General features: G+C 36.6%; 1 protein-coding gene and 1 pseudogene across 1 annotated transcript in view; one reads left to right on the forward strand and one right to left on the reverse strand.

Moving 5' to 3' along the window:
- Window positions 1–27,134, forward strand: part of XRN1 (5'-3' exoribonuclease 1) — a 143,322-nt gene that overhangs the window by 98,039 nt on the left and 18,149 nt on the right. The window contains exons 32-37 of the mRNA XM_008067302.1: window positions 1,931–2,026; window positions 8,780–8,888; window positions 18,251–18,312; window positions 20,938–21,060; window positions 21,493–21,652; window positions 24,771–24,952. Coding sequence (XP_008065493.1) covers window positions 1,931–2,026; window positions 8,780–8,888; window positions 18,251–18,312; window positions 20,938–21,060; window positions 21,493–21,652; window positions 24,771–24,952 — 732 coding nt within the window. The remainder of the gene's footprint in view (window positions 1–1,930; window positions 2,027–8,779; window positions 8,889–18,250; window positions 18,313–20,937; window positions 21,061–21,492; window positions 21,653–24,770; window positions 24,953–27,134) is intronic.
- On the reverse strand, window positions 19,396–19,702 carry LOC110596479 (annotated as a pseudogene).

Here is a 27,134-nt window from a genome sequence, read left to right on the forward strand (position 1 = left end):
CCTCCGGGTATATTCCCAATAGGGGAATTGCTGGGTCATATGGAAGGTCAATTTCTAGTTCTTTCAGGAATCGCCACACTGTCTTCCAAAGAGGTTGTACCAGTTTGCATTCCCTCCAGCAGTGTAAAAGCATTCCTTTTTCTCCACATCCTCGCCAGCGTCTGTTGTTGTTTGTTTTATTAAGGATGGCCATTCTTACAGGGGTTAGGTGGTATCTCAATGCGATTTTGATTTGTGTTTCTCTGATGATGAGTGGGGCTGAGCAGTTTTTCATGTGTCTGTTGGCTGCCCGTATATCTTCTTTTGAGAAGTGTCTATTCATGTCTTTTGCCCTCTTTTTAAAGGGGCTGAGTTTTCCTTTTTTATTTAAAAAGATTTGGTTCAAGTCAATGCCAGAATTGAACTAGTAGGCTAGTAAAAAATGCTATTGGCTGGGCATGGTGGTGACACCTGTAATCCTAGCATTTTGGGAGGCAGAGGCGGGAGGACTGCTTAAACCCAAAAGTTCAAGATCAACCTGGGCAACATAATGAGAACTCATCTCCACAAAAAATTAGCTGGGTGTGGTGGTATGTGCCTGTAGTCCTAGCTACTTGGGAGGCTGAGGAGAAAGATTACCTGAGCCCAAGAGTTGAAGGCTGCAGTGAGCCGTGATTGTACCACTGCACTGTAGCCTGGGCAACACAGTAAGATCTCGAATCAAAAAAAAAAAAAAGAATGCTGTTGATAGCATTCTACCTGTTAAAAAATTACAGTTCTATTGAAGAAGAAATACATTTATTTAAATAAGGATCTTGAGACTATCCATGCTTTTTATATATTTACTTTAAGTTAGCATTTAATTTTTTGAATATAATCCAAATGTCCTATGTTATGAATGACATAAATTTGAAAGGCAAAAGGAAGAGGACTATATTACATTTATCAAAAGCAATTTTCAAGTTTTTGCCATGCAACTCATGGGTGATTTCCTTTATTTTATCTGTCTGGGGACAACAATTATGTTATTTAATTCCATGGCCCCAAATCATGTGCTTAACCACATTTTTAAACCCAAATAATATTAATTGGAAACCAATTGTTTTGTTTATTGTTTTGAGTCGGCATCTCACTCTGCTACCCAGGCTGAAGTATAATGGCACAATCACAGCTCACTGCAGCCTCAAACGCCTAGGCTCAGACAATACTTCCACCTCAGCCTCTCAAGTAGCTGGGCCTACAGGCATGTGCTACCACGCCCAGTTAATTTTTTGATTTATTTTACAGACAAAGTCTCACCAAGTTACCCAGGCTGATCTTGAACTCCAAGGTTCAAGTGCTTCTCCCACCTCAGCCTCCCAAAGTGTTATGATTATAGGCATGAGCCACCACACCTAGCCAATTATAGGTCAATTGGAAAATGATAAGTCAATGTTAACAAAGAATACACAAGCAAAAACTCTCTCAAATCTCATAGGTAACCACTGTCAATTTTTGGTGCGTATTTTTCCAGAGTTTTTAATCTGCATGAAATTAATGTCTCATAAGTAATAGTTGATTTTTTAATGTATTAGATTATTTGCGTGTAAGGTAAAGATTTTTAAAATTAAAATTTCAGATGTTAGTTTGAGTGATAATATATTAGTACATTAGAAGACAGTTGGTGAGAATATTGAGTCATTATAATCAACTATAGTGTTTGTTATGCTTTACTTGTCTTAAAACCATTCAAAACCAATTGCATATGAAGACTAGTTTTACTCCAGTAGAATACTCTGGTAATTACTGTGCGGAGATCTAGAGAAGAAAACACAACAACAGAGAATTCAGATAATGAAAGTCAACTTAATGTCCTATCTACCACCAAATAACTCATAAATCATTTGATTTTTAATATGAACTTTTATTCTTCCTGTTTCATTTCCTTAAGACACTGTTTGTGCTTTGCTAGGTACCTGCTAAAGACGATGATGAATTTTGCAACATTTGGCAATCTTTACAGGGATCTGGAAAGATTCAACACTTTCAGCCAACTGTACAAGAGAAGGTTAGTATTACTTTGATGAACAACTAATTTAAAGCAAATTTATTATTATTTTTTCCTTAAATCTCATGAAATGGAAAATGACGATTTTGATCATGAATTTTTATAATTCTTTTTGCACATATTTAAGAGTTTCTGAACCAATGAGAGAGAATAGAAAATTTTTCTTTTAAATTAGCTTTGGTTTTTTTGTGGTTGTTTAAAAAGTCATAATAACTATATTTTAAATTCCACAAAGGTTTTAATGGCATTTATTAACTTAATTTTTTTCCCACTTGAGTGCATAACTTTATTCTGACAGTTGGGTATCTTAAACATGAATAAGCAAATTCACATTCCTTGATAGAGTTTAAGAAGAGGAAAGAAATGTTGCTAAAATAGTAAGAGATTCAGACAAAGCAAGGAAGAAGAAAAAGAATGAATTCCCACTACATTTTTTGCTACTTTTCTGTCTTTCAAGTTAAGTCAAAAAGGAATATACTGTCAAGTTTATAAACTAGGACCCTGCATCATCAGGCCCTTGTTTATTCTAAGATCCTGCAGTGATGGTGTCATTATCAGAGCTAGAGAGGAAAAAATTGCAAAGGGAGTAATAGTTAAATAAACATAAAAAAAGAGAGTGACAAGATACACAAGTCTCCTCAGCCAATATGTTATTATTGTAGATTGTCCTTAGATCATCCATAAATTCTTTCTTTCTAAATGTGCTACATATCCAGATTTTTCAGGCCCTCATTTTCTAATTTATTTGATGCTGCTAACCACTCATTTTCTGGACTATTTCATGATTGTTCATTCATCATTCAACACATACTTATTGAGTGCCTACCATGTACCAGGCATTGTTCTATGCAGTGAGAATATAGCAGTAAACTAAACAAAAATCCTGGCCCTCATAAAATTGATATTCTAGGGAGGAGAGGTCTCCCTTGATGATTACAGTAGTCAATTTAAGTAAGTAAATGACATGGTATATTAGAATATAACTTATAAGTTTGAGGAAATTTTTAGAAAAAGAGAGTAGGGAATGTTAGGGAAAGGGATAGTGAAGTATTGCAGTTTTTAATGGAATGATCAGGTAACAATTTGTGCAGATTTGAATAAGATCAGGAGTAGGGTTATGTAAATGTCTGAGGGGAGAATATTTCACACAAATTCAAAGGCCCTGTTGTGAGAACCATCCCTGGGATACTCAAGGAAAAGAAGGCCATTATGGCTGACACCATAGGATGAGTTATAGAAAATTTGATTAGAGAAGTGATACATCAGTATCATGTAGGACCTGTAAGACCATTATATAAAGACATTGGCTTTTAGTCTGGGAAATGGGGAATCACTAGAGGGTTCTGAGCAGCAGAGGGACATCATCTCTTACTTATCACTCTTCCTGCTATCTTGAGAATAGACTGTAGAGGAGCCAGGGTGGAAACTGATTAGTTAGGAGACCACTGTAATCATCAAGGCGAGGTTGAGACTTGATATGAATTTGGACAAGGATATTAGGAGCCTGTGAGAAGTGGTTCAGTTCTGTTGACATATTTGGAAGGGAATTACATCTGATAATGAATTAGATATGGGGGTAAAAGAAAAAGGATGGAGTGAAGGGTGTGACTCTTTTTTTTTTTTTTTTTTTTAGTCAGAGTCTCACTCTGTCGTCCAGGGTAGAGTGCAGTGGCATGCTCATAGTCACCACAGCCTCAATCTGCTGGACTGAGGTGATCCTTCTGCCTCAGCTTTCCAGGTAGCTGGAACCACAGGCATGCACTACCACGCCCGTATAATTTTTTGATTTATTGTAGAGAAGAGGTCTTGTCAAGTTGCCCAGGCTGGTCTTGAACCCCTGGACTCAGGCATTCTTCTCACCTCCACCTCCCAAAGTGCTGGGATTACAGGCATAAACCACTGCACTCCGGCTGGATGTGACGCTTAAGGTTTGAATAAAAGGATAGAATGACTGTTAACTGAGATGGAAATGATTTCAGGGACAGTAGGTTTGTAGGGGAAGATCAAGAATTCAATTTTGGGCATGGTAAGTTTGAGATGTATATTAAGGATCCAATTAGAGTTATAGAGCTGGTCATTTGATTGGAGGTACAGATTGGATATTGACTCTAAAAGTCATGGAGGACTTCCAAGCTAGAGAGAGAAATTTGAGAGTCATAATGTATGTATGTATGTTTATGGGTATGTGTGTATATACATATATTTTTATGTGCATGTCTATATATAGTTATATATCATCTATCTATCTAAAGAAGTGAGTGTAGATAGAGAAGAAATCCAATAACATAGCCTTACAGCATTCCGTCTTTAAAGAGTCCGAAAAATTAGATGAGAAATAACAGTCAATGAGACTGGAAGAAAACCAGGGAAGAGTGGTGTTCTGATGCCAAGTGAAGAATAGATGGCAAGGAGACTGAAGTGATCAACTGTGAAATGCTACCGATAAATCAGCTAAGATGAAAACTGAGAATTGATGGTTATTGGGAACCTTGAAAGAGCAGTTTCAGTAATAGGGTGATGGAAATGAAAGACGGATTAAAGTGGGTTTAAGAGAGAAAGGGAAAAAGAGAAATTGGAAGCAACAATATAGGCAGTTTTTTCAAGGAGTTTTGCTCTAAAAGGAAACATAACCCTAAGTTCCTTCTTGCCTTTACCTATTTGTTCTACTTTTTAAAAGTAATCAATTCTTGCTCTTTCAGACTTTTTTTACTGGGACTGTTCCCCTAAACTCAATAGCTTTTTTCTTTTGCCTTTTACCTTATTACTTGACTCATACCTTTGACCTTTACGTCTCAATCAAGATTTAATCTAGTATATTCAACTGAGGACAGGTATAGTTGGATACCCCACCATCATCTCAACCTCAAGATTTCCCAGAATTGATCTCACCTAAATCTTTTTCTCTTATCCTTTCTTCTAACACCATCATTTCTTTAGGTATATGCTCTAAAAAGTTTAGAGTCAAAAATTTTTAGGCCAGGCATGGTGACTCATACCTGTAATCCCAGCACTTTGGGAAGCTGAGATGAGAGGGCTGCTTGAGCGCAGGAGTTCAAGACCAACCTGAGCAGCATAGCATGGCTTCATCTCTACAAAACATTAAAAGCTTGACTGGGTATGGTGGCACATGCCTATGGTTTCAACTACTTGGATGGCTGACGCAGAAGAATTGTGTGAACCCAGGAGATTGAGGCTGCAGTGAGTCATGATCATGCCACTGCACTACAGCCTTGGTGACAGAGTGAGACACTGACTCAAAAAAAAATGTTGCTTTTTCTGTAATATTATTTTTGCAATAAGAGTCTAAATCTTTGTACTCCTACTTAGTTCCCACAACTGGACTTCAGAATGTCACCCCTGGCCTAGATTAGCTTTCTGACTATCATTCTTGTTTCTTATCTCTTTCACTTCTAGGCCTTCTTGCATACTGCTGTCTGCTTACTCTTTCTTAAAGACCTTTTCACCTATGTTGGCCCCAAGGCATAACTGGGCAAAGTGTCTGGTAGGCCTGAACTCACTTTATGTCCTAAAGCAGTGTGATGCAGTAAATATGATATCATTGTCAGAATCAGGAAGTCAGGTTTTGTGACTCAAGTTGAGCAAAGCTATTTCCCTAGACCTCTGTGACTTCATGTATAAAATAAAAGCACTGGACTTTCGATGACCTCTGAGGTCTTTTCCAGCTCTAAAATAGTATTGCTCTAATACTGTAGAATGTATAGGGCTTCTTGTTTAGTCCTACTGAAATCCATCCCAACTCTAGTCTGTTCCTTTACTTCTCCTTTTCCACAGACAGATTCCCATTTCAAGTTATGTCTTCTTTTTGTTCCTTCCACTTAGAATGCCCTTTCTTCTCTTATTACCAAAATCCACATAGGTTTTCAGTCAAGGTTTGCTTTTTTTTTTTGAGAACCACTTGATATTATATTCTCTCATAATCTGCATGTAACCCTGTTTTGGGATGCTATTTTATTATTTATTTTAGCTGAATACTCCCATGTTTTATCTCTTCTTTGTTCTAAGAATTATGAGCTGCCAAATATAACACCCATATCTGTGATGCATTTATAAGTAGCCTATCCTGGTGACCCAAACTAATCTGATGAGTAAATTTGAGCAAACTCACCCTAATAAAAAATATTCAAGCTTTGATTGACAGAACATGGCAATGTGACCATTGACAGAACATGGCAATGTAGATATCAAATGGAACAACCCCAAAGGCCAGGTACAGTGACTCATGCCCATAATCCCAGCACTTTGGAAAGCGGAGATAGAAAGATTACCTGAGATGAAGTGTTTGAGACCAACCTGGGCAACATGGCTCGTCTCTATGGCAAATCAAAAAATTAGTTAGGTATGGTGGTGTATGCCTGTAGTTCCAGCTTGTGGTTCCAAAAATTAGAATATCTGCTTTCTGATTAAATTTGTGACACACCTTTTCTCTGAAGTAGTACTGTGAACATAGGTTTTAGAGTCAGAGTTCAAATGTCTGCTCTCTAATTACTTTGTTCTGTGACCAAATTGCTTTATCACTTTAAGCCTCATCTTTATTCACCTATAAAATGGAATCAAGATATACCACATACCATAGCATTGCTATAATAATATTGTGATAATGGTTGCAAAGTCCTTTTTACCATGCCTGGCACATAATAGGCATTCACACAATATTTCTTTATATCCACCTATTGATCCTAAAGTTCTAATTTCTTTCCTCAGAATCAGAACCCCCCCATAAAGTACTGCTGTAGTCCAAAACCCCGCCAGCCATTGTTCCATGATGGTAGACATCTCGTGCCGTTTTAACTCCTAAACACTGAAGAGGCTGGGCACTATGGCTCATCTCTGTAATCCCAGCACTTTGGGAGGCCGAAGAAGGAGTATCATTTGAGACCAGGAGTTCAAAACCAACCTAGGCAACATAGCAAGACCCCCATCTCTACAAAATATGTAAAAATTAGCTGAAACAAGTTGCTCGTGCCTATGGTCCTAGCTACTCAGGAGACTGAGGCTGGAGAATTGCTAGAGCCCGGGAGTTTGAGGTTACAGTGAGCTATGTTCACACCACTGCACTTTAGCCTGGGTAACAGAGTGAAACCCTATCTCTTAAAAGAAAAAAAAAAGAGCCAGGCTCGGTGCCTCAACCTGTAATCCTGCACTTTGGGAGGCTGAGGTGAGTGCATTGCCTGAGCCCGCGGGATCGAGACCCGCCTGGGCAACTTGGCGAGACCTCATCTCTACAATAAATAAATTAAAAAATTAGCTGGGTGTGGTAGTGCACACCTGTAGTTCCAGCTACTTGGAAGGCAGAGGCAGAAGGATCACCGGAGCCCTGCAGGTCGAGGCTGAGCCCTGGGGTGTTCCTATACAAGCGAGCTCATTGGACCTTCCCTCACACTCCCATGCATATCACACCTATTTTGGAGCATGATGTGTCTTTTTTACCCAGTGTTCATTTGTCTGTACTGAGAAGAAAATAAATAGAACCTGCCAAAAGCAAAATTGTGAAATAACTGATTTATATTGAACTTTTCTAGTCTCCCGTTTTTCTTCCTTTGCTACTTCAACTGTGGAAAATTAACTTTTTGTTTTCAGGCTTTCTCTCCCTATCATAAAACAAGGTATCTAATAGAATATTTATATGAAACTTACTCATGCTTTTTGCTAATTTTACCCATTTATGAACTGTCTCAATTACTGTGACTTTATAATCAGTTTGGATGTCTAGTAGTGAAGTCTTTGTTTGTTTGTTTGGGTTGGAGTCTCAGTCTTTGGCCCAGACTGGAGTGCAGTGACAAAGTCACGGCTTACTACATCCTCAACTTCCTGAGTTCAGGTGATCCTTCCACTTCAGCCTCCCAGGTAGCTGGAACTACAGGTTTGCGCCGTTATGCCCAACTAATTTTTTGTAAAGATGAGGCCTTGCTATTTTGCTTAGGCTGGTTCCAAGCTCCTGGACTCAAGTAATCCTACAGCCTCAGCCTCCCAAACTGCTGGGATTACAGGCGTGAGCCACCATGTCCAGTCTAGTAGTGAAGTCTTTCATCCTTTTAAAAATCTTAATAATATAAATATTAATTAATAAAAACCAGTAATTGGAGGGAGCAATATGGAAGGGAATATAAATGAGCTAATATAATATCTTCAACTTTCATAACAGAGTCAAAAATGATTTTAAAAACTTTCAAAACTTTTAAAAATTGTTTTAAATGGAAAATTTTAAACATAAGGAAATAAAAAAATAGTATAACAACCAACAGGTACTCATTCCTACCTTGCTCATGTCCAGTCCTGTTTCTTCTATAACCTCTACTCACTTTCCACTCTCATCTGCCCAAGAGGTAAGATTATTTTGTAGTTAATCTAGAAGGATTTTTAGAGACTGGTATTTCTGTTGTGAAGAAACACTTGTGTAAAGTTTAGCACTTTCTGCATGCATTGACTTCAAGTAAAATTAGATCTAATTGTTTCTATTGAAAATAGCATTTTTGTAAGATAATTGTTTTCTACGAACCTTGCTATCTAATGCATAAAGAAATGTATGAAGTTATTATGGTCATTGTGTTAATGATTCTGGCAGTGAAATTTGGGTAGCTTTTAAAATTCTCTATACTTTTCTATATTAAATTTTTTTCTAATGAGCTATATTATCTTTATAAAAATAACGTGATTATTTTAAGAGTTGAAGAAAATAAGTAGTTATAATACTAAGATTTTGTTTAACTAATTTATAAGAATTTTAACTTACAGGGTGCAGTTCTACCTCAAGAAATAAGTCAAGTAAATCAGCATCATAAATCTGGCTTTAATGACAACAGTGTTAAATATCAGCAAAGAAAACATGACCCTCACAGAAAATGTAAGTTTTAATTTAGAAAGATATACTTGTATGCTATCTGCTTCTTTTAATTAATAAATAAATAGCTTTATTATAATATAATTCACATACCATAAAATAAATTCATTCTTTTAAAGTATACAGTCCATGGTTTTTGGTATTTTTACAAACTTGCATAACCAATACCACCATCTAAATTTAGAATGTTTTCATCACCACAAAAAGAAACACATACCTTTTAGAAGTCACTCTTCCAGGCCCTGGCAACCAGTAATTTACTTTCTTTCTCTATGAAGTTGCCAATTCTGGACATTTGATATACATGGAATTAAAAAACATGTGACCTTTTATGACTAGCGTCTTTCACTTGGAATAATGTTTTCAAGGTTTATCTGTGTCGTATGGGTTCCACATCCGTGGATTCAATCAGCCGAGGATCAAAAATATTCGGAATAAGAATGAATCATTGTGTCTATTCTGAACATGTAGATTTTTTTCCTTGTCACTGTTCCCTAAACAATGCAGTGTAACAGCTATTTACACAGCATTTACATTTTATCAAGCATAAATAATCTAGAGATTATTTAAAGTATATGAAGGGTGTGCATAATTTGTGTGCAAATACTGCACCATTTTATATAATTTGTTTGAGCATCTGCGGAGTTTGATATTCATAAAGGGTCCTGGAATCAACTTCCTACAGATACTGAGGGGAACTCTGTCAGTACTTCATTACTTTTTATGGCTGAATAATACTCCATTGCATAAATACTGCATTTAGTTTATCCTTTCTCCCTTTGATAGAGATTGGGGTTGTTTCCAGTTTGGGACTATATTAAATAATACGGATATGACTATCTGGCTAGAAATTTTTGTGTGAATATATGTGTTCAGTTTTCTTAGGTATATACATGTAAGTAAAATTACTGTGTCATATGGTAACTGTATTTTTTTGTGTGTTTTGTTTTTGTTTGTTTGTTTGAGTCAGAGTATCACTCTGTTGCCCAGGCTGAGAAGTGAAGTGGCACACTCACGGCCACTGCAGCCTCGGCCTCAGGGCTCAGGTGATCCTTCCACCTCAGCCTTCCAAGTAGCTGGAACCACAGGTGTGCACCACCACACTCAGCTAATTTTTTGATTTGTTGTAGAGACGAGATCTCACCATGTTGCTCAGGTTGATCTTGAACTCCTGAGCTCAGGTAATCCTCTTGCCTCTGCCTTCCAAAGTCCTGGGATTACAGGTGTGAGCTACCGTGCCCAGCTTGTATGTTTTAACTTTTTGTGGAACCACCAAACTGTGTGTACCATTTTATATCTGTGCCAGCTATATGTGAGGGTCCAGTTTTTTCACATCCTCCACAGCACTTGCTATTGTCCATCTCTTTGATGATAGCCATTCTAGCAGGTGGGAAGTAGAATCTTCTTATGATTTTCATTTGCAATTTAGTGACTAGTAATGCTAAGCATCTTTTTATGTGTTTATTGGCTGTCTTTATATCTTCTTTGGAGAAATATCTATTTAAACCCTTTGCTCATTTTTTAATTGAGTTGTCTTTTTATTCTTGATGTGTAAGAGTTCTTTGTATATTCTAGATACTACAAGCTTATCGTATATAGGATTTACAAACATTTTCTCACATTGTTGATTGTCTTTTAGCTTTATAATGTACTTGAAGCACAAAAGTTTTAAAGTTTGAAGAAGTTCAGTGTATGTATTTTTTCTACTTTGTCTTTGGTTGCTTATGCTTTAGGTATCATATCTAAGAAACCATTGCCTGGCCAGGTGCGGTAGCTCACACCTGTAATTCCAGCACTTTGGGAGGCAGAGGCAAGAGAATTGCCTGAATCCAGGGGTTCGAGATAAGCCTGGGCAACTTGGCAAGACCTCATCTCTACAATAAATCTAAAAATTGGCCAGGCGTGATGGCACATGCTTGTAGTTCCAGCTATTTGGAAGGCTGAGGCAGAAAGATCACCTGAGCCCAACAAGTTGAGGCTGCAGTGGCCATGAGTGTGCCATTGCACTCCAGCCTAGGCGACAGAGTGACACTCCGACTGAAAAAAAAACAAAAAAGCAAAAAGAAAAAGAAACTATTACCTAATCTGAGGTCACAAAGAGTTATACCTGTGCTTTCTTCTAAGAGTTTATAGTTTTAACTCTTACATCTGTGTCTCTTTTTATATGAGTTAGGAGTTCATATTCCTTCTTTTGCATGTGGATATCCACCTGTCCCAGCACCATTTGTTAAAAACACTATTCTTTCCTCACATTAAATTCTCTTGGCACCATTGTCAAAAGTTACTTGACTGTAGAGCCAAGCACAGTGGTGTGTACCTGTAGTCCCAGCTACTCAGGAGGAAGAGGTGAGAGGATTACTTGAGTCCACAAGTTTGAATCCAGCAAGACCACCTCTCATTTTAAAGAAGTTGACTATAGATTTGTAGGTTTATTTCTGGTCTCACAATCCCATTCCACTGATTTATGTGCCTGTTCTTAATGTGAACAACACACTGTTTGGATTACCGTAGCTTTGTTGTAAGTTTTGAAGTCAGGAAGTCTTTCTTTCTTTTTTTTTTTTTTTCTTTTTAAGATTGTTCTGTCTATTCTGGGTCCCTTGCATTTCCATATGAATTTTATGATTGTTTTGTCTATTTCTGCAAAAAAAAAAAGAGCAGCTGGAATTTTGTAGGGATTGCATTGAATCTTTAGATCACTTTGGGTAGTATACTCATCTTAATATTAAATCTTCCTGGTCATAACATAAGATGTCTTTTCATATATTTAGGTCTTATTTGATTTCTTTTTATGGTGTCTTATAGTTTTCATTGTACAAATCTTATACTTTTTTTGTTAAATGTATTTCTAAGTATTTTATTCTTCTTAAATTATCGTCAGTAGAGCTGTTTTCTTAATTTTATTTTTAGATTGTTCACTGCTGTTTATAGAAATAAAGCTGACTTAGGTGTATTAATCTTGCTGAACTTGCTTGTTAACTCTAATTTTTTGAGGTTTCTGCAAATGAGGATAGTTTTACTTATTTTCTTGCCTAATTGCTGTGGCTAGAACCACTGATACTGTGTTGAATAGAGCATACATCTTTGTCTTAACTTGATCTTAGAGATAAGCTTTCAGTTTTTCACCATTAAGTGTAATGTTTGTAATGTCAGCTGTGGGTTTTTTATAGATGCCTTTATTAGGTGAAGAAGTTCCCTTCTATTCCTGGGTGGTTGTTTTGGGAGCGTTTTTAGATTTTTGTCAAATGTTTTTTTTGTCTATTGAGATAATCTGGATTTTGTTCTTTGTTCAATTTATATAGTATATTCCATTGATTGTTTTTCATATTGTTGAACCAACTTTGCATTCCTGGGATAAGTTCCACTAGTTCATAGTGTCTAATCTTGTTTTTAATATGGCAGGGTTTGACTTGCTAGTATTTTGTTGAGGATTTTTACATCTCTATTCTTAAGGTATGTTTGTCTGTAATTTTATGTTCTTGGATGAGATTGATTTTTGTATCATGGTAATACTAACCTCATAGAATAGATTGGGGGATGTTCTCACCTCTTCTATTTATTGAATGAGTTTGAGATGAATTGGTGTTACTTTCCCTGAAATCTATTAAATGTTTAAAGCATTTGATAGAATTCATCAATGAAGCCAGCTGGACCTGAGCTTCTCTTTATGGAAAGATTTTATATTTACTGATTTAATCCCTGGTTGTAATTCTGCTCAGATTGTTTCCACATGAGTCAGTTTAAATAGCTTGTGATTTTGTAGGAATTTGTTTATTTCGTCTAGGTTATTTAAATTGTTGGCATACGATGTCCGTAATATTTCCTTGTGATCCTTCTTACTTCTGTAAGATGGATAGTAATATATCCCGACTTTCATTTCTGATTTTAGCTATTTGCATCTTCTCTCTTTTTTATATTAATTAGTATAACTGAAAGCTTGTAAATTTTGTTGATCTTTTCGAAATTAACTTCCAGATTTGTTTTTTCGCAATTGTTTTTCTATTTTTTGTTTTATTTTTTCCCCCCTAATATTAATTTACTATTTCCTTTCTTCTTACTTTAGATTTAGTGTTCACATTTTTTGTTGTTGTTTGTTTGCTTGTTTCTTAAGTGAAAGATTAGGTTATTGATTTTCTTCTTTTTTGTCAGTCTTACTCTGTCACCTGAACTGGAGTGCAGTGACACGGCACAGTCATACTACCGCAGCCTCGATCTACTATAGGATTCAGGCAATCCTTCCACTTCAGCCGTCCAAGTAGCTAGTACTACATGTGCTCACACCTGGCTAGTTTTTTTATTTATTGTAGAGACAAGATCTCGCCAAGTTGCCCAGGCTGGTTTCAAACCTCTGGGCTCAGGCAATCCTCTCGTCACCTCCTCCCAAAATGCCGGAATTACAGGCATGAGCCACTACTTCTGCCCTTTCTTCTTTTTAAATATAGGCATTTGCAGCTATCAATTTCCTTTAAAGCACAGCTTTCGCTGCAGCTTATACCTTTTTTTCATTTACTTCAAAGTGTTTTCTAATTTTCTGGTGACTTCTGTTTTGATCCATGGGTTGTGTGTGTTTTTAAATTTCCATATATTTGTGAATTTTCTAAATTTCCTTTTGTTAGCCGGGCTCGGTGGCTCAGCCTGTAATCCCACACCTTTGGGAGGTGAGGTGAGTGGATTGCCTGAGCCCGTGGGTTCGAGACCCACCTGGGCAGCGAGACCTCATCTCTACAATAAATTAAAAAATCAGCCGGGTGTGGTAGTACATACCTGTAATTCCAGCTACTCGGAAGGCTGAGGCGGAAGGATCGCCGGAGCTCAGTAGGTCGAGGCTGCAGTGGCCGGGAGCAACCACTGCACTCCAGTCTGGGCGACAGAGTGAGACTCCAAGCTCAAAAAAAAAAAAAAAAAAAATTTCCTTTTGTTGTGTATTCTCATTTGTTCCTTTGTAATCAGAGAACATATCTTGTATGATTTTAATCCTTTTAAATTTATCAAGGTTTGCTTTATGGCCTAGTGTATAGTCAGTAGAAGAGATCGTTCCATGTGCTTGAAAAGAATGTGTTTTCTACTATTGTTGGATGGAATGTTCTATAGATATCTGTTAGATCTAGGCAATTTATGTATGGTATTGTTCAAGTATTTTATGTCAAATTTGATTTTTTGTATAGTTGTTTTATCCTTGTTTCCGTCAGTTTTCACTTCATGTATTTTAGGTACATATATGATTTTAATTGTCATATCTTCTTGATAGATTGAGTCTTTTATCATTGTAAAAAGTCATTTTTTGTCTCTAGTAACAATTTTTATCTTAAGTCTACTTTGTCAGATATTAGCATAAGCTGCTTACATACTCCTTTGAATACTGTCTACATGGTACATCTTTTCCAGCTTTTTACTTTCAACCCTATTTGTACTTTTGAATCTAAAGTATGTCTCTTTTAGAAGTACTTTATTATTTATTTGCATCTCTTATAATTTTTTAAAATTAATTTTTAAAATAACATAATACGGTTACTCTGGAAATAAGATTCTTCCCCAACCCTCACCCCCACCTCAGGACTTGTTGTTTATTGTAGTTGTTGTTGCTCATTTGTTTAATGTCCTCTATACTAATTCTCTGAAGTCTGTATTCTTTGTCATATGTAACCACCAAAGTCTCAGCTTTGTTACCCTGGTGGTCAGTTAGTGATTGGACAGATACTTCCTTAAATACCTGGAAACAATAATCTCTGTCTTTGCTCAGGGAATCTATGTATTTGGTAGATCTTACCTTCAGTATTCAGTTAGGCAGTCAACAACTCTGGTTTAATCTTCGCTTCCTGCTTGAACAGAGCCTCAAGGTCAGCCAGAGGTGAGAGCTTAGGGCCTTCTCAAGTCTTTTCTGAACATTAACACAGCCCTGAGTATACATACGGCTTCTAGATTCCCAATAATATATCAGAGCTTTTCCAAGCTCCTATAGACATCTCATTCTCCAGCTTTTCCTTTTAAGCTTTTTGAGTAGTTTATTTTTTAGCCAACTGTACCCTACCACCTCAGGTACCTGCAAAGTAAATCAGTTGCCTATAATTTTTTTCAAATATAGCCTATGGGGAAAAGGCTTTTTCCACACTGGTTGAGCTCAGCCTTACAAGTGAGTATAGGAACTTCCAGAAAGGTCAAATAACAATTGAGAATAATGCTTTAAAAGTGTTCCAGCCTTATTTTGATTCCTCTGGTAGATGCCAGGATATTGGTTTTCACCACAAATAGTGGCTATTATTTTCCAAGTCTGTATGGAGCTGAAGAGTGGGAAATGGACCTAGGGCAAGTTAAAACACCAAAAACCTCACTACTCTTACTGAGATTGTCTTTTTTTTCTTGAATAGACACTCCCCAGATTGCTATAAGCCTTTTGTTAACTGCTATAGTTCTGAATATTTAAATTCTGGTTATTTATGCCCATTCTCTCAATGTTTTTATGGAAGAGAAAATTTAAGGAGGTCCTTACTCTGACATTTTGCTGATGTCTCTGTTACTTGAGATAAATCTTATTTAGGGTGATCCAGTTACTTTTTTGTTTATAAACACTAGACTATTAAATTACTCCTAACTATATTATAGGTTTTGGTTAAAATATATACAAATATTTTGCTGCTTATCTCTCCTATATAGCTCATATATTTTTTACTCTCATCATTTCTTTAGTGGTATCTACTGTGTTCAGGCAAAATGGGGAACGTAGATGCAGAGATGAATAACTTTTTCTCTTCTCTCTATCAAAGTACTTCCAAATTGCAGCAATTTTTGTATGTTCAAAATATGACCCATTTGTTATTCATTCACTCATTTGTTATTCACTCATTTGTTACTCATTAACTGCTGTTTATTGGACTATTATATAAGTGCAAGGTGATGTTCTAGGTGCTAGGAATATATGAGTGAACAAGACAAGTTTCTGACCTAATCATGTTTACATTCTAAGAAGGTAATTGATAATAAGCAAAGAATAAATTCCATAATCTGAAGTAATGACAAGTACTATGATGAAAAATAAAACAGATTAAGAGGATAGGGTGATGGAGGATTCCTGGGGAACTCTTTTTTTTTTTTTCTCCTCACCCCCACCCGGGAACTGTTAAATATAGTTTTCAGTGAAGACCTTTCTGAGGAGATGACATTCCATAGGAGACCCTAATAAAAGCTTGAAGTAGCATGAACTATGCAAAGCTGGCTGAAGAACTTTCCAACAGAGGAAATAGCAAGTGCAGAGCCCTGAGTCTAATTTATTATATAATATATATGCGTAGAATTTTATATATTTATATTTAATAGGTAGTATACTCTTTTAAAATATTCTTCTAAAAAGTGATTTTCAAAAAATTATTTGTATTTTTTAACTTTGGTTCAGTTTGATAACTGCTGCACCATTTTTTGTACCAGTGTCTGTATGGTTTTTATTTTGTTTATTTGTTTTTTCTTGAGTTGGGTTCTCACTGTCACCAAGGCGGGAGTGCAGTGGCATGATTTTTTTTGAGTTGGAGTCTCACTCTGTCGCCCAGACTAGAGTGCAGTGGCTGCTCCCGGCCACCGCAGCCTCGACCTGCTGGGCTCCAGCGATCCTTCCGCCTCAGCCTTCCGAGTAGCCGGAACTACAGGCGCGCGCTACCATGCCCGGCTAATTTTTTGATTTTATTGTAGAGATGAGGTCTTGCCTGCCCAGGTGGGTCCCGAACCCGCGGACTTGGGCAGTCCACTCACCTCAACCTCCCAAAGGCGCGGGATTACAGGCTGAGCCACTGAGCCTGGCTGGTGGCATGATTAAAGTTCACTGCAACCTCTCTAACTCCTGGGCTCAAGCAATCCTTCTGCCTCAGCATAGCTGGAACTACAGGCACGCACCACCATGCCCGGCTAATTTTTCGATTTTTTGTAGAACTGAGGTCTCGTTATGTTGCCTAGGCTGGTCTTGAACTCCTGGGCTTACACATTCCTCCCATCTCAGCCTCCCAAAGTGCTGGGATCACAGACGTGAGCCACTGCACCCAGCAATAGATGTTATTGTTGTTTCTTTTGCTTTTTAAATTAAATACAAATCAATGTCTCTATAAATCTAATAATGATAAATATAGCTTGAAGATTTTATGTTTAACTCAAATACATTATGATTTTTCTTTAAATTATTGTTTTCACAAGTGTATGTAAACTATCTGAGTTGTGATGTGGAGTTCTAGTTAGTTTTCCTTGTGTGTGTTTGTCTCTACAAATGTAGTGTCAATACATGTCAATACGTGTCAGCTCACTTTTTCTTTTACTTTGTTTTATAAGATTGCTCCCTTCCCTTTTTCTCTTCCTTACCTCTGTTACCATCCTTTCCTCCATTACCCTCCGCCTCTTTTCCCCTCTTACCCTTCCTTCCTCATGTCTTTCCTTCTAGTCTTTCGTCATATTCCCTCTCTCTCACGCCCCTCTCCCTTTTCCCCTTACCTTGTTTTCTTCTTCACCCTCCCTTTCCTCTGAACCCTCCCTCCTTCTTATCTTCCTTCCTTCCTTTCTTTATTCCTCGTCTCTCATCTCTCCCTGTCTACTCTTTTTTTTTCCAGTCTGGCTTAATAAGCAGTCTAGTGGCAGAAAGTGGCAAAGTTAGGGTATGCACAATTAACCCAGTATATTAAATGTAATAGAATATTATGAGGAATGACGAGCCATACTTTTCATGTTTCTTGTCTCCTTCATGCCCCTCATCTCCTTCATCTTCACATCCTGTCATTTACTAAATCCTTTACTGTCTCAGTTTCTTCCTATTCGTTTATCCTATCAGCCCCCCAATTTCCACCTAATAGTACTGTTAGAGTAGCTGCCTGATTGTTCTCTTACTCTTCTTCAATTTAGCCAGTCATATTTTAATCTTACTAAGCACAATTCTGATCAGATGACTGCCTTCTCAAAATCTTTCTGTGATTGATTGCCCATTGCCTACCCACTTGGTGCCATAGTCATCGATACCTTGTAGATTATGGCACTAGCCTGCTTCCTTAGTTCCATGAAGCTCCATAGTACTCCTTAACCTCCGGGGGAACTTGTCTGTTTAGAGTTCTGTAAATACATTTCTTGCTTTCTGCTTCCATGTCTTTTCTCCCATTTTTCCTTTGCCTGTACTTAGCCTTCTGTTCTGCCCTTTAGAAATCTATCCTTTAAGGCCTAATTCAGATTTGTCTGTGAGTGTATCTTCTCCGCCTCATCTATATTATAAATTCCTTAAGATCAGAAACTGTATCTTCTTGGATATCTCTGAATTTTTAACATAGTGCCTTGCGATGGTAAATATTTGGTAATTATAATGGTGCAGTAAATTTTCTCATTTACTAAAATTTCTGTTTTCTTGTCTACAGTTAAAGAAGAGTGTAAGAGCCCTAAAGCTGAGTGTCAGTCACAAAAAATGTCCAATAAACAGGTAAGCTTCCTTAAAATCAAAATTCTAGGACCCAACTCTTTTAGGCAATTGATCACTCTGTAGCATCTGACTGAAATTCACAACCTTTTCAACCAAATTATAAGATGTGTATCAAGAAATTCGCTGGCAGTCACTTGGATGGGAGGTTGTACCACTTGAGTCCAGGATTTGGAACTAGAGGTTTCCGAAATCCTGATTTTGGCCGTTTAATAGTTGCGTGCCTTGTGCAGTTCACATCACCTCTCACGGCCTCAATTTGTTAGTCTTTAAATGAAGATAAACATATTAATCACTTGTAGTCTCTCTCAATATATATAGTCTATATATTTTTACATAAATAGACCTTTACATGTATTTATGAAATATTTTGAAGTATGTTTTTATATATACATTGAATATATAGAGCAACATAGCAAACTTCACAGGGTAAATTCTATGGAATTAGATTGGTGTGGGAGAAGCTGAGATTATTTATGTTTTACTTTATATAGTCTCTACTGTTTGATAGGGATTATGTATGTATACATTTTATCATCAAAGAATAACATTTTTATCTAAAAAATTTGTCATGTATATATAATGTGTACACTTTCTGTATGCATATCATATTTTAATATACTTTTTAAAATTGTTCTCTTGAAAGGTAGTGATTTATAAATGATGTCTTAGCAGAATATTTGGCATATAATGGGGTTTTAGTAAATTGAATGTATTAATATTTAACTACCAGTAAATTGTTTAATTACCTGACTTCTAAGGCCCTTTCCTTTTGAAACTCTTATGCTATAATTTCCTTTCTTCTAGAAAAGGAACTGATAAACTTTTTGTGCAAAAAAGACCTCTTTGGTGAAACCCATGGACCTCTGGTGAAGCCAGTATTTTTCTCAGAATAATGTTTTTTAAAGCTAAAATAAAATAAATAAGATTTTAAAGAAAACCAGTCATATTGTTATACAATTAGAATTGCCACTGCTGAATCATGGTTTTCTAAGTCAGTTCGGGCTATTATAATAAAAATACCTGAGACTGGATGGCTTGAACCACAGATTTTTATTTCTTTTTTTTTTTTTTTAACTAAAACATTTATTGCATAACTATTTGTTGAAATTCTTAAGTAGAACTGGATGGCAACAGCTGCCCTCTTGGGTTTAGGTGTTGTTCCTTCACGGAATCCATGCCTGAATCTGCGGTATACAATTTTTAGGTGCCTCATCAACCAGTCCCGGTGGTATTTCGTCTTTTAGCTTTGGCACCCCAGTTATACTTTCTCTTGCGCTTGGCAGGGTAGCCACATTTGCCACAGGTCGACTTCTGAAGGTGGTAGGCCTTAGAACCACAGCATGTGCCTCTTACTGTGACACTTTCCAAACGATGACGTTCCCGTCATCATCTCGCTCCAGCAGCCAAGACCAGAGAGGCCGGAAGAGAAGGCACTTCCACTCGATTTTTATTTCGTATGGTTCTGGATTTTTATTTCTTATGGTTCTGGAGTCTGGGAAGTCCAAGATCAAGGCACTGGCAGAAAAATGTTTTTTGAAAAAGTACATAAGATTTTAAAGAAAACCAGTTATATTGAAATGCAGTTAGAAGGTGTCTTGTGGCCGGGCTCAGTGGCTAAGCCTGTAATCCCGTGCTTTGGGAGGCTGAGGTGAGTGGATTGCCTGAGCCCACGGGTTCAAGACCCACCTGGGCAACTTAGCGAGACCTCATCTCTACAATAAATCAAAAAATCAGCCGTGCGTGGTAGCACACACCTGTAGTTCCAGCTACTTGGAAGGCTGAGGTGGAAGAATCGCCAGAGCCCAGCAGGTCGAGGCTGCGGTGGCCAGGAGCAGCTACTGCACTCCAGTCTGGGTGACTGTGAGACTCCAGCTCAAAAAAAAAAAAAAAAAAAGAAGGTGTCTTGTGAGAACACCCTTCTTGGCTTGCAAATGACTTGCCTTCTCATATTCTAACATGGTAGAGTAAAAGAGCTCTATTCTTTTCTTCTTATAAGGACTCTAATGTCATCATGGGAGCTCTACCCTCAAGACCTCGTCTAAATCTAATTACCTTCCAAAGGACTTACCTCCTAATACCATCTCATTAGGGGTTAGAATTTTAACATAGGAGTTTTGGGGGAACACAAACATGTAGTCCATATCAATGGTTTAATACCTACAATCATAATTGAAGAAAATGCTAAATCTCATTTAGAGGTTAATGAAGATAAAGATGTAAGTTTTTCCCCAGCCAAGTTTACAGGCCCCCTTTTTCTTATGACATAAAAGGGAATATAGGCCATTTAAAAATGATTTAGAACACATTAGTAGTAACTATAAATATACTTGCACAAAAAGCTTATTCTTACTTTTTTATAGACTTTTGGAGGGCCTGCCAAATGTAATATTAAGCTATTGAAGAGAAATGAAAGTCCAGAAGTCTCAGAAACCCAAAAGATTATGACTGGTTATCCAAATGCTATTGATAAGGTAAAAGACCACTTATTCAATTTATCTTCTCAAACTTTAACACTTGGGAAGATGATTGCGTGAAAATTGAATGACCATTTTAGTACATAAAACTCTTAGCTTTTTCTCTATCCTTATGCTTGTACCTTCATACCCAAAATATTTCTTCTTTTAGCCTAACTCTGGAATTGAGACCTTTTTAGCATCTTTGAATATCGCCAAAGAAAATGAAATACAGTCAACCCATTACAGAGCGCCTCCAAGTGAAGAGCATTTGTCACCACAGTCATTTGCTATGGTTCGTATTTTGTCGCAGTTTTTTTTCCTATGGTAATTTCTTTACTCTTGACCATGCATACATACCCCACACAAGTGTTCAACCATTTTTCCCTTATGTAGGCTGGTGTGTTACTATTGTCAGGAAAACCAGTCTACCTTAGGCAGTCTTTTTTCTTTTTTCTCTTTGACCCATAACCCGTCTGCTTTAAGTGACTGGGCCAAAAGTTAAGCAAAAGTATTGTTTCTATATCTAGAAATGTGGAGGTTTTTGTTGTTTTGTGGGGGAGGGTTAGCTTTCAACTACTGATTATTCTTATTCTCTGTCTGAATGTAGTTAGTGTCTTAATTTTTAATAATAGAACTTCCAAAGAAAGAGGAATAAAGTTTTATAAACCTAATATTGACTCCTCTCCCACACCAACCATCTTTATATGAATCATTTTCATAAAAGAAGGGAACGCGGATGCTTAAAGAAATTCTAAAAATTGATGGCTCTGACACTGCGGACCATAAGAATGAAATGAAACAGTTTGGTGATGAAGTCACTGTTACCTCTAATAGAAGAGATGAATATGGATCATCCTCACAGCCCAAACAAAATAAGAAATTAGGTATGTAAACTAAATACTATTAATAATAATGAATATCATTTCAAAAATTCAGTTTGATTATTTTTATTGTGTGCTTTTTAAAGATAAAGTTTGTCTTAGTCTTAAAAGTATAATTTTCATATTTGTGTCAGTTGTATGATAATGTAACTATGTAACCGATAGATTATGTCCCTAAATATCTTCTTGTGATTACTTAATTGTACTATTACAGACACTTATTCTGCAGATACCCAAACCTTGGAAAATTTTCACATTCTACCCTTCTTTTCTTAGTAATGTAAAAATAGTATGTAACTTGGCCAGGCATGGTAGCCCATGCCAGTAATCCCAGCACTTTGGGTGGCCTAGGCAGGAGAGTTGCTTGAGCCTAGCAGTATAAGACCAACCAGGACAACATAGTGAGACCTAGTCTTCACAAAAATTAAAAAATTAGCCAAGTGTGGTGGCTTACATCTATAGTCATAGCTACTCAGGAGACTCAGGCAGGAGGATCACTTGAGCCTAGGGGTTTGAGACTACATTGAGCTGTGATCATCTCCAACCTGGATGACAAAGTAAGATCTTATCTCTAAACAACTAATAAATAAATACTATGTATCTTAAATACATTATATAACTTGTTAAAAATTCATTTTTAAGATGGGCGTGGTGGCTTGTGCCTATAATCCCAACACTTTGGGAGTTGGAGGCAAGAGGATTGCCTTAACCCAGGGCTTGAGACCAGCCTAGGCAACTTGGCAAGACCTCATCTCTGCCATAAATCAAAAAATTAGCAGATAATGGTGGTGTGTGCCTGTAGTTCCAGTTACTTGGACATTGAGGCAGAAGGATTGCCTGAGCCCAGCAGGTTGAGGCTGTGGTAGCCAACTGCACTGCAGCCTACAGCCTGGGTGACAGAGTGAGACTCCAACTCATAGATAGATAGATAGATAGATAGATAGATAGATAGATAAACAGATAAACAGATAGATAAATAAATGTTATTTTTTCTTATAAAATGAGAATAATGCATGCAAGTGACTGTTGTGATCATTATATAACATGTATAAAGCAATTAGCACTGTGTCTGACATAGTAGGCACCAATAATTGATATTGGTTTTATGTTGAAATAACTTGACCAATGTAACTATTTTTAAAAACTGTAAAATAATTAAAAATAATTGGAAAGTGAGTCATGAAATCTGTGACACCTGTAACTTAATATCAGGCACATAGCTTGATCTCAGCAAATATCCTCCAAATTTACTCCTACCCTCTATGTCCCCTGTACTTTGGTATTTTATGTAATTATCTGCCAAAGTCTACCACAAAGAATGACTAATACAAAAATGGAGGTAGACAGAAGTTTCTCAGAGAAGTAAAAAACATTTTGGATACCCTCCATCACATTACAAAAAGGATTTGTGATAGTGGGTTGTAACAAAACTAAATAAAAAAGAACAAAAAAGAACAGCTGTGTAGTTGCTTTATTTTAAAATGTCTTTTTGCAAATAATTTAAAAGTTGATTAGAAAATTTCAAAAAAAAACATTTTGGAATAAGCAGTATAAATTTATTGAGGGTCAAAATCTGGAACAAAAGCATAGCCTACCTAGCTCCACTTATACTCCAGTGAATAGTGGGATAACTAATAAATAATAACTAAAAATTTCAAAAGCTATTAGGAAATTGGGTTAAAACTTTATTATAATGACAGATATGCTCCTGAAATAGAGAAAGATAAATTTTAAAATAAAATTAGATTAAAATGGTCCCAGGCCAGGCGCAGTGGCTCACACCTATAATCCCAGCACTTTGGGAGGCCGAGGCAAGAGGATTGCCTGAGTTCAGGGGTTCAGGACTAGCCTGGGCAACCTGGCAAGACCTCATCTCTACAATAAATCAAAAAATTCGCTGGGCATGGTAGCACATGCCTATAGTTCCAGCTACTTGGAAGGCTGAGGTGGAAGGATCTCCTGAGCCCAGCAGGTCGAGGCTATAGTGGTCGTGAACGTGTCATTGCACTCCAGCCTGGGCAACAGAGTGAGATCCCAACAAAAAAAAAAAAAAAAAAAAGGTCCCTCTATCAAAAACAAATAAATTTTTATTTCAGTATAGTGAAAAACCTCTCTGAGTCAATATCTCAGAATCCAGCCTCTGTTACAGAATAAACTGGTTCTGTGATTCTGGGCAAACCACCTAGCCACTTCTTTAATCTATACTAGAAAGAGATTTGGAATAACTGCAGAGGTATCTTCCTCTTCTGTTTGTGAATTTGTTGATCATAAAAATGTTAACATTCAGAATTTTTAAGTCATAGTCTGTATAAAATCACTTTGAAGACAATTTCAGAAAAACTTTTAAGCAGTATTATTTTGGAGCAGCAAAAATATTCATATGTCTGAGAATGTAGGAAGGGGTTACAAGAATTGAGACAGAAGCTAACCCTCAAAATTTAAGGACTAATTATAAATCAGCTCAAGAAAGCAGTTCGTGTGTTCAATTTTACCTGTAACAGTACCATGTAGTCATTACTTGCTTAAGATTTTATTTTTCGGCAGGAGGCTATTTATCATATTTTTAAATCATTATCTTCAGAATTTATTTAGTTATTTATTTTCATTTTTATTTTATTTTTGAGTTGGAGACTCACTCTTTTGCTCAGACTGGAGTACAGTGGCACACTCTTGGCCACCACAGCTTGACTTGCTGGGCTCAGGTGATCCTTCCATCTCAGCCTTCCAAGTAGCTAGAACCACAGGCATGTGCCACCATGCCCAGCTAATTTTTTGATTTATTGTAGAGACGAGATCTTGCCAAGTTGCCCAGGCTGGTCTTGAAACCCTGGGCTCAGGCCATCCTCTTGCCTCGGCCTCCCAAAGTGCTAGGGTTACGGACTTGAGTCACCACACCTGGCCTCAGAATTTATTATTAATCAATTATAATCATCTAAAAATCTTTACTGAAATCTTGATAATGTTAGGCCACACTAAATATTTGTATTTGCTTCATGAGAGATTTATTTTTTTCACCTTTTAGCAATTTTTTTGCTTGCTCTTCTGTAAAACCCTACAATAAATGTATAATCTAAGATATTGTTTTATTAATACAGACATGTCTTCTTCTCTTTTTTGATAGCATCCTATATGAACAAGCCTCATAGTGCTAATGAGTATCATAATGTTCTTTCTGTGGACAATGTATGCTGGCCTGCTCCCAACCAAATTCCTCCTGTGTCTACACCAGTAACTGAACTTTCTCGAATTTGTTCCCTTGTTGGAATGCCACAACCAGATTTCTCCTTTCTTAGGACACCACAGGTATAGTATACTGCTGTTCAATTTATATAATTATTTAACATTGAGCTTAAACAAACTGGTTGAAAATCTTTAGCTAAAAAAATTATAATGAGACCGACCTTTTTTAATTTTAAGAGCAGCATAGCTCTATACTTTTCACTCTGGCTGTACTATTCATACACAACCAGAGCCCTTAAAGAGGCTGACAAAGAGGAACCTGGGCAGCAGGTAACCTGGCAAGATTCTTCAATGATAGAGCTAGGGACCTTGGTTTATAGCAATAGTTTTCAAACTTTTGGGCCTCAGAAACTTACCCATTTTTTGGAAGACCCCAGTGAATTTTTGCTTATTTGTGTTATATTCATATTTACTGTATTAGAAATTTAAACTGAAGAAATTTAAATGTTTATTAATTCATTACTTATTAAAAATAACTTCTTCCTAACATACATCTACAGAACATTTCACCCAACAACTGCAAAATACACATTCTTTTCCTCAGCACATGAAATATTCTCAAGGATAGATCATGTGTTAGCTCACAAAACAAGTCTCAAAAATTCCAAAAAAAATTGAAAGCATATCAAGTATATTTTCTGATCATAATGGAATAAAAGTAGTATAGATTAAATTATTTATACTAGAAAGAGATATGGAATAGCTCTGCAGAGTTATCCTCTTCTTCTATTTGTGAATTTGTTGATCATAAAAATGTTAACATTCAGAATTTTTAAGTCATATTCTGTATAAAATCACTTTGAAGACATAATTTCAGAAAAACTTTTAAGCAGCATTATTTTGGAGCAGCAAAAATATTCATATGTCTGAGAATGTAGAAAGGGGTTACAAGAATTGAGACAGAAGCCAGAACAAGAGAAACTTTGAAAGCTATGCAAACACACAGAAATTAGGCCAGGCATGACAGCTAACTCCTGTAATCCCAGCACTTGTACTTTTGGAGACCAAGGCTGGGGTAGGAGGAGTGCTTGCTGTAGGCCAGGAGTTCGAGACCAACCTGGGCAACATAGTGAAACTTTGTATCTATAAGGGAAAAAAAAGCCACATATGAAAATTAAACAATATGCTCCTGAATGACCATTGGGTCAATGAATAAATTAAGAAGGAAATTAAGAAATTTTTTGAAACAAATTAAAAGGAAAACTTATACCAAATCCTGCGGGATTCACCAAAAGCACTAAGGTGGAAGTTTAGCAATAAACTCCTACGTCAAAAAAGTAGGAAAACTTCAAATAAACAACCTACAATGTATCTTAAAGAACTAGATCTGGCAATCCCACTATTGGCTATCTATCCAAAGGAAAAAATATCATTATATCAAAAAAAATACCTGCACTTTATGTTTATTGCCGTAATTGTCACAATAGCAAAGATATAGAATCAACCTAAGTGTTCACCAATGGATGACTGGATAAAGAAAATATGGAATATATACACAATAGAATATTATTCAGCCATAAATAAAAATGAAACCATATCTTTTGCTGCTACATTGGTAGAACTGGCAGCCATTTTCTTAATTGAAACAATTCAGACACAGATACCACATGTTATCACTTGTTAGTGGGAGACAAATAATGTGTACACATGGACATGAAGTGTGGAATAATAGACATTGTAAACTGTAAAGGGTAGGAAGGTGGGAAGGAAAATGTATGATGAAAAATTACTTAATGGGTACAATGTATATTATTCAGATGATGAGTACACTAGAAGTTCAGATTTCACCACTACACAGTATATCCATGTAGCAAAATTGTACTTGTATCCCTTAAATTTATACAAATTTTTTTTAAAAGGAAGAACTAGAAAAGCAAGAGCAAGCCAAACCCATAATTAGTAGAAGAAAATAAATAATAAAGATCAGAGCAGAAATTAATGAAATTTATATTTTTCAAAAAACAAAAGATAAATTAAACAAAAGGGTTTTTTTTAATTAAACAAAATCAACAAACCTTTATCCAGACTAAGAAAAAATAGAGAGAAGCCAGGCTCGGTGGCTCAGTCTGTAATCCTGCACTTTGGGAGGCTGAGTTGAGTGGATTGCCTGAGCCCGCGGGTTCTCGACCTGCCTGGGCAACTTGGCGAGACCTCATCTCTACAATCAATTTTTTTTGTTGGTTTTTTTTTTTTGTTTTTGAGTTGGAGTCTTACTCTGTCCCCCAGACTGGAGTGCAGTGGCCGC

The sequence above is a fragment of the Carlito syrichta genome, unplaced genomic scaffold (genome assembly GCF_000164805.1).
Source record: "Carlito syrichta isolate Samal-C Ts95f unplaced genomic scaffold, Tarsius_syrichta-2.0.1 Scaffold309473, whole genome shotgun sequence".
In the NCBI taxonomy this organism is placed as follows: Eukaryota; Metazoa; Chordata; class Mammalia; order Primates; family Tarsiidae; genus Carlito; species Carlito syrichta.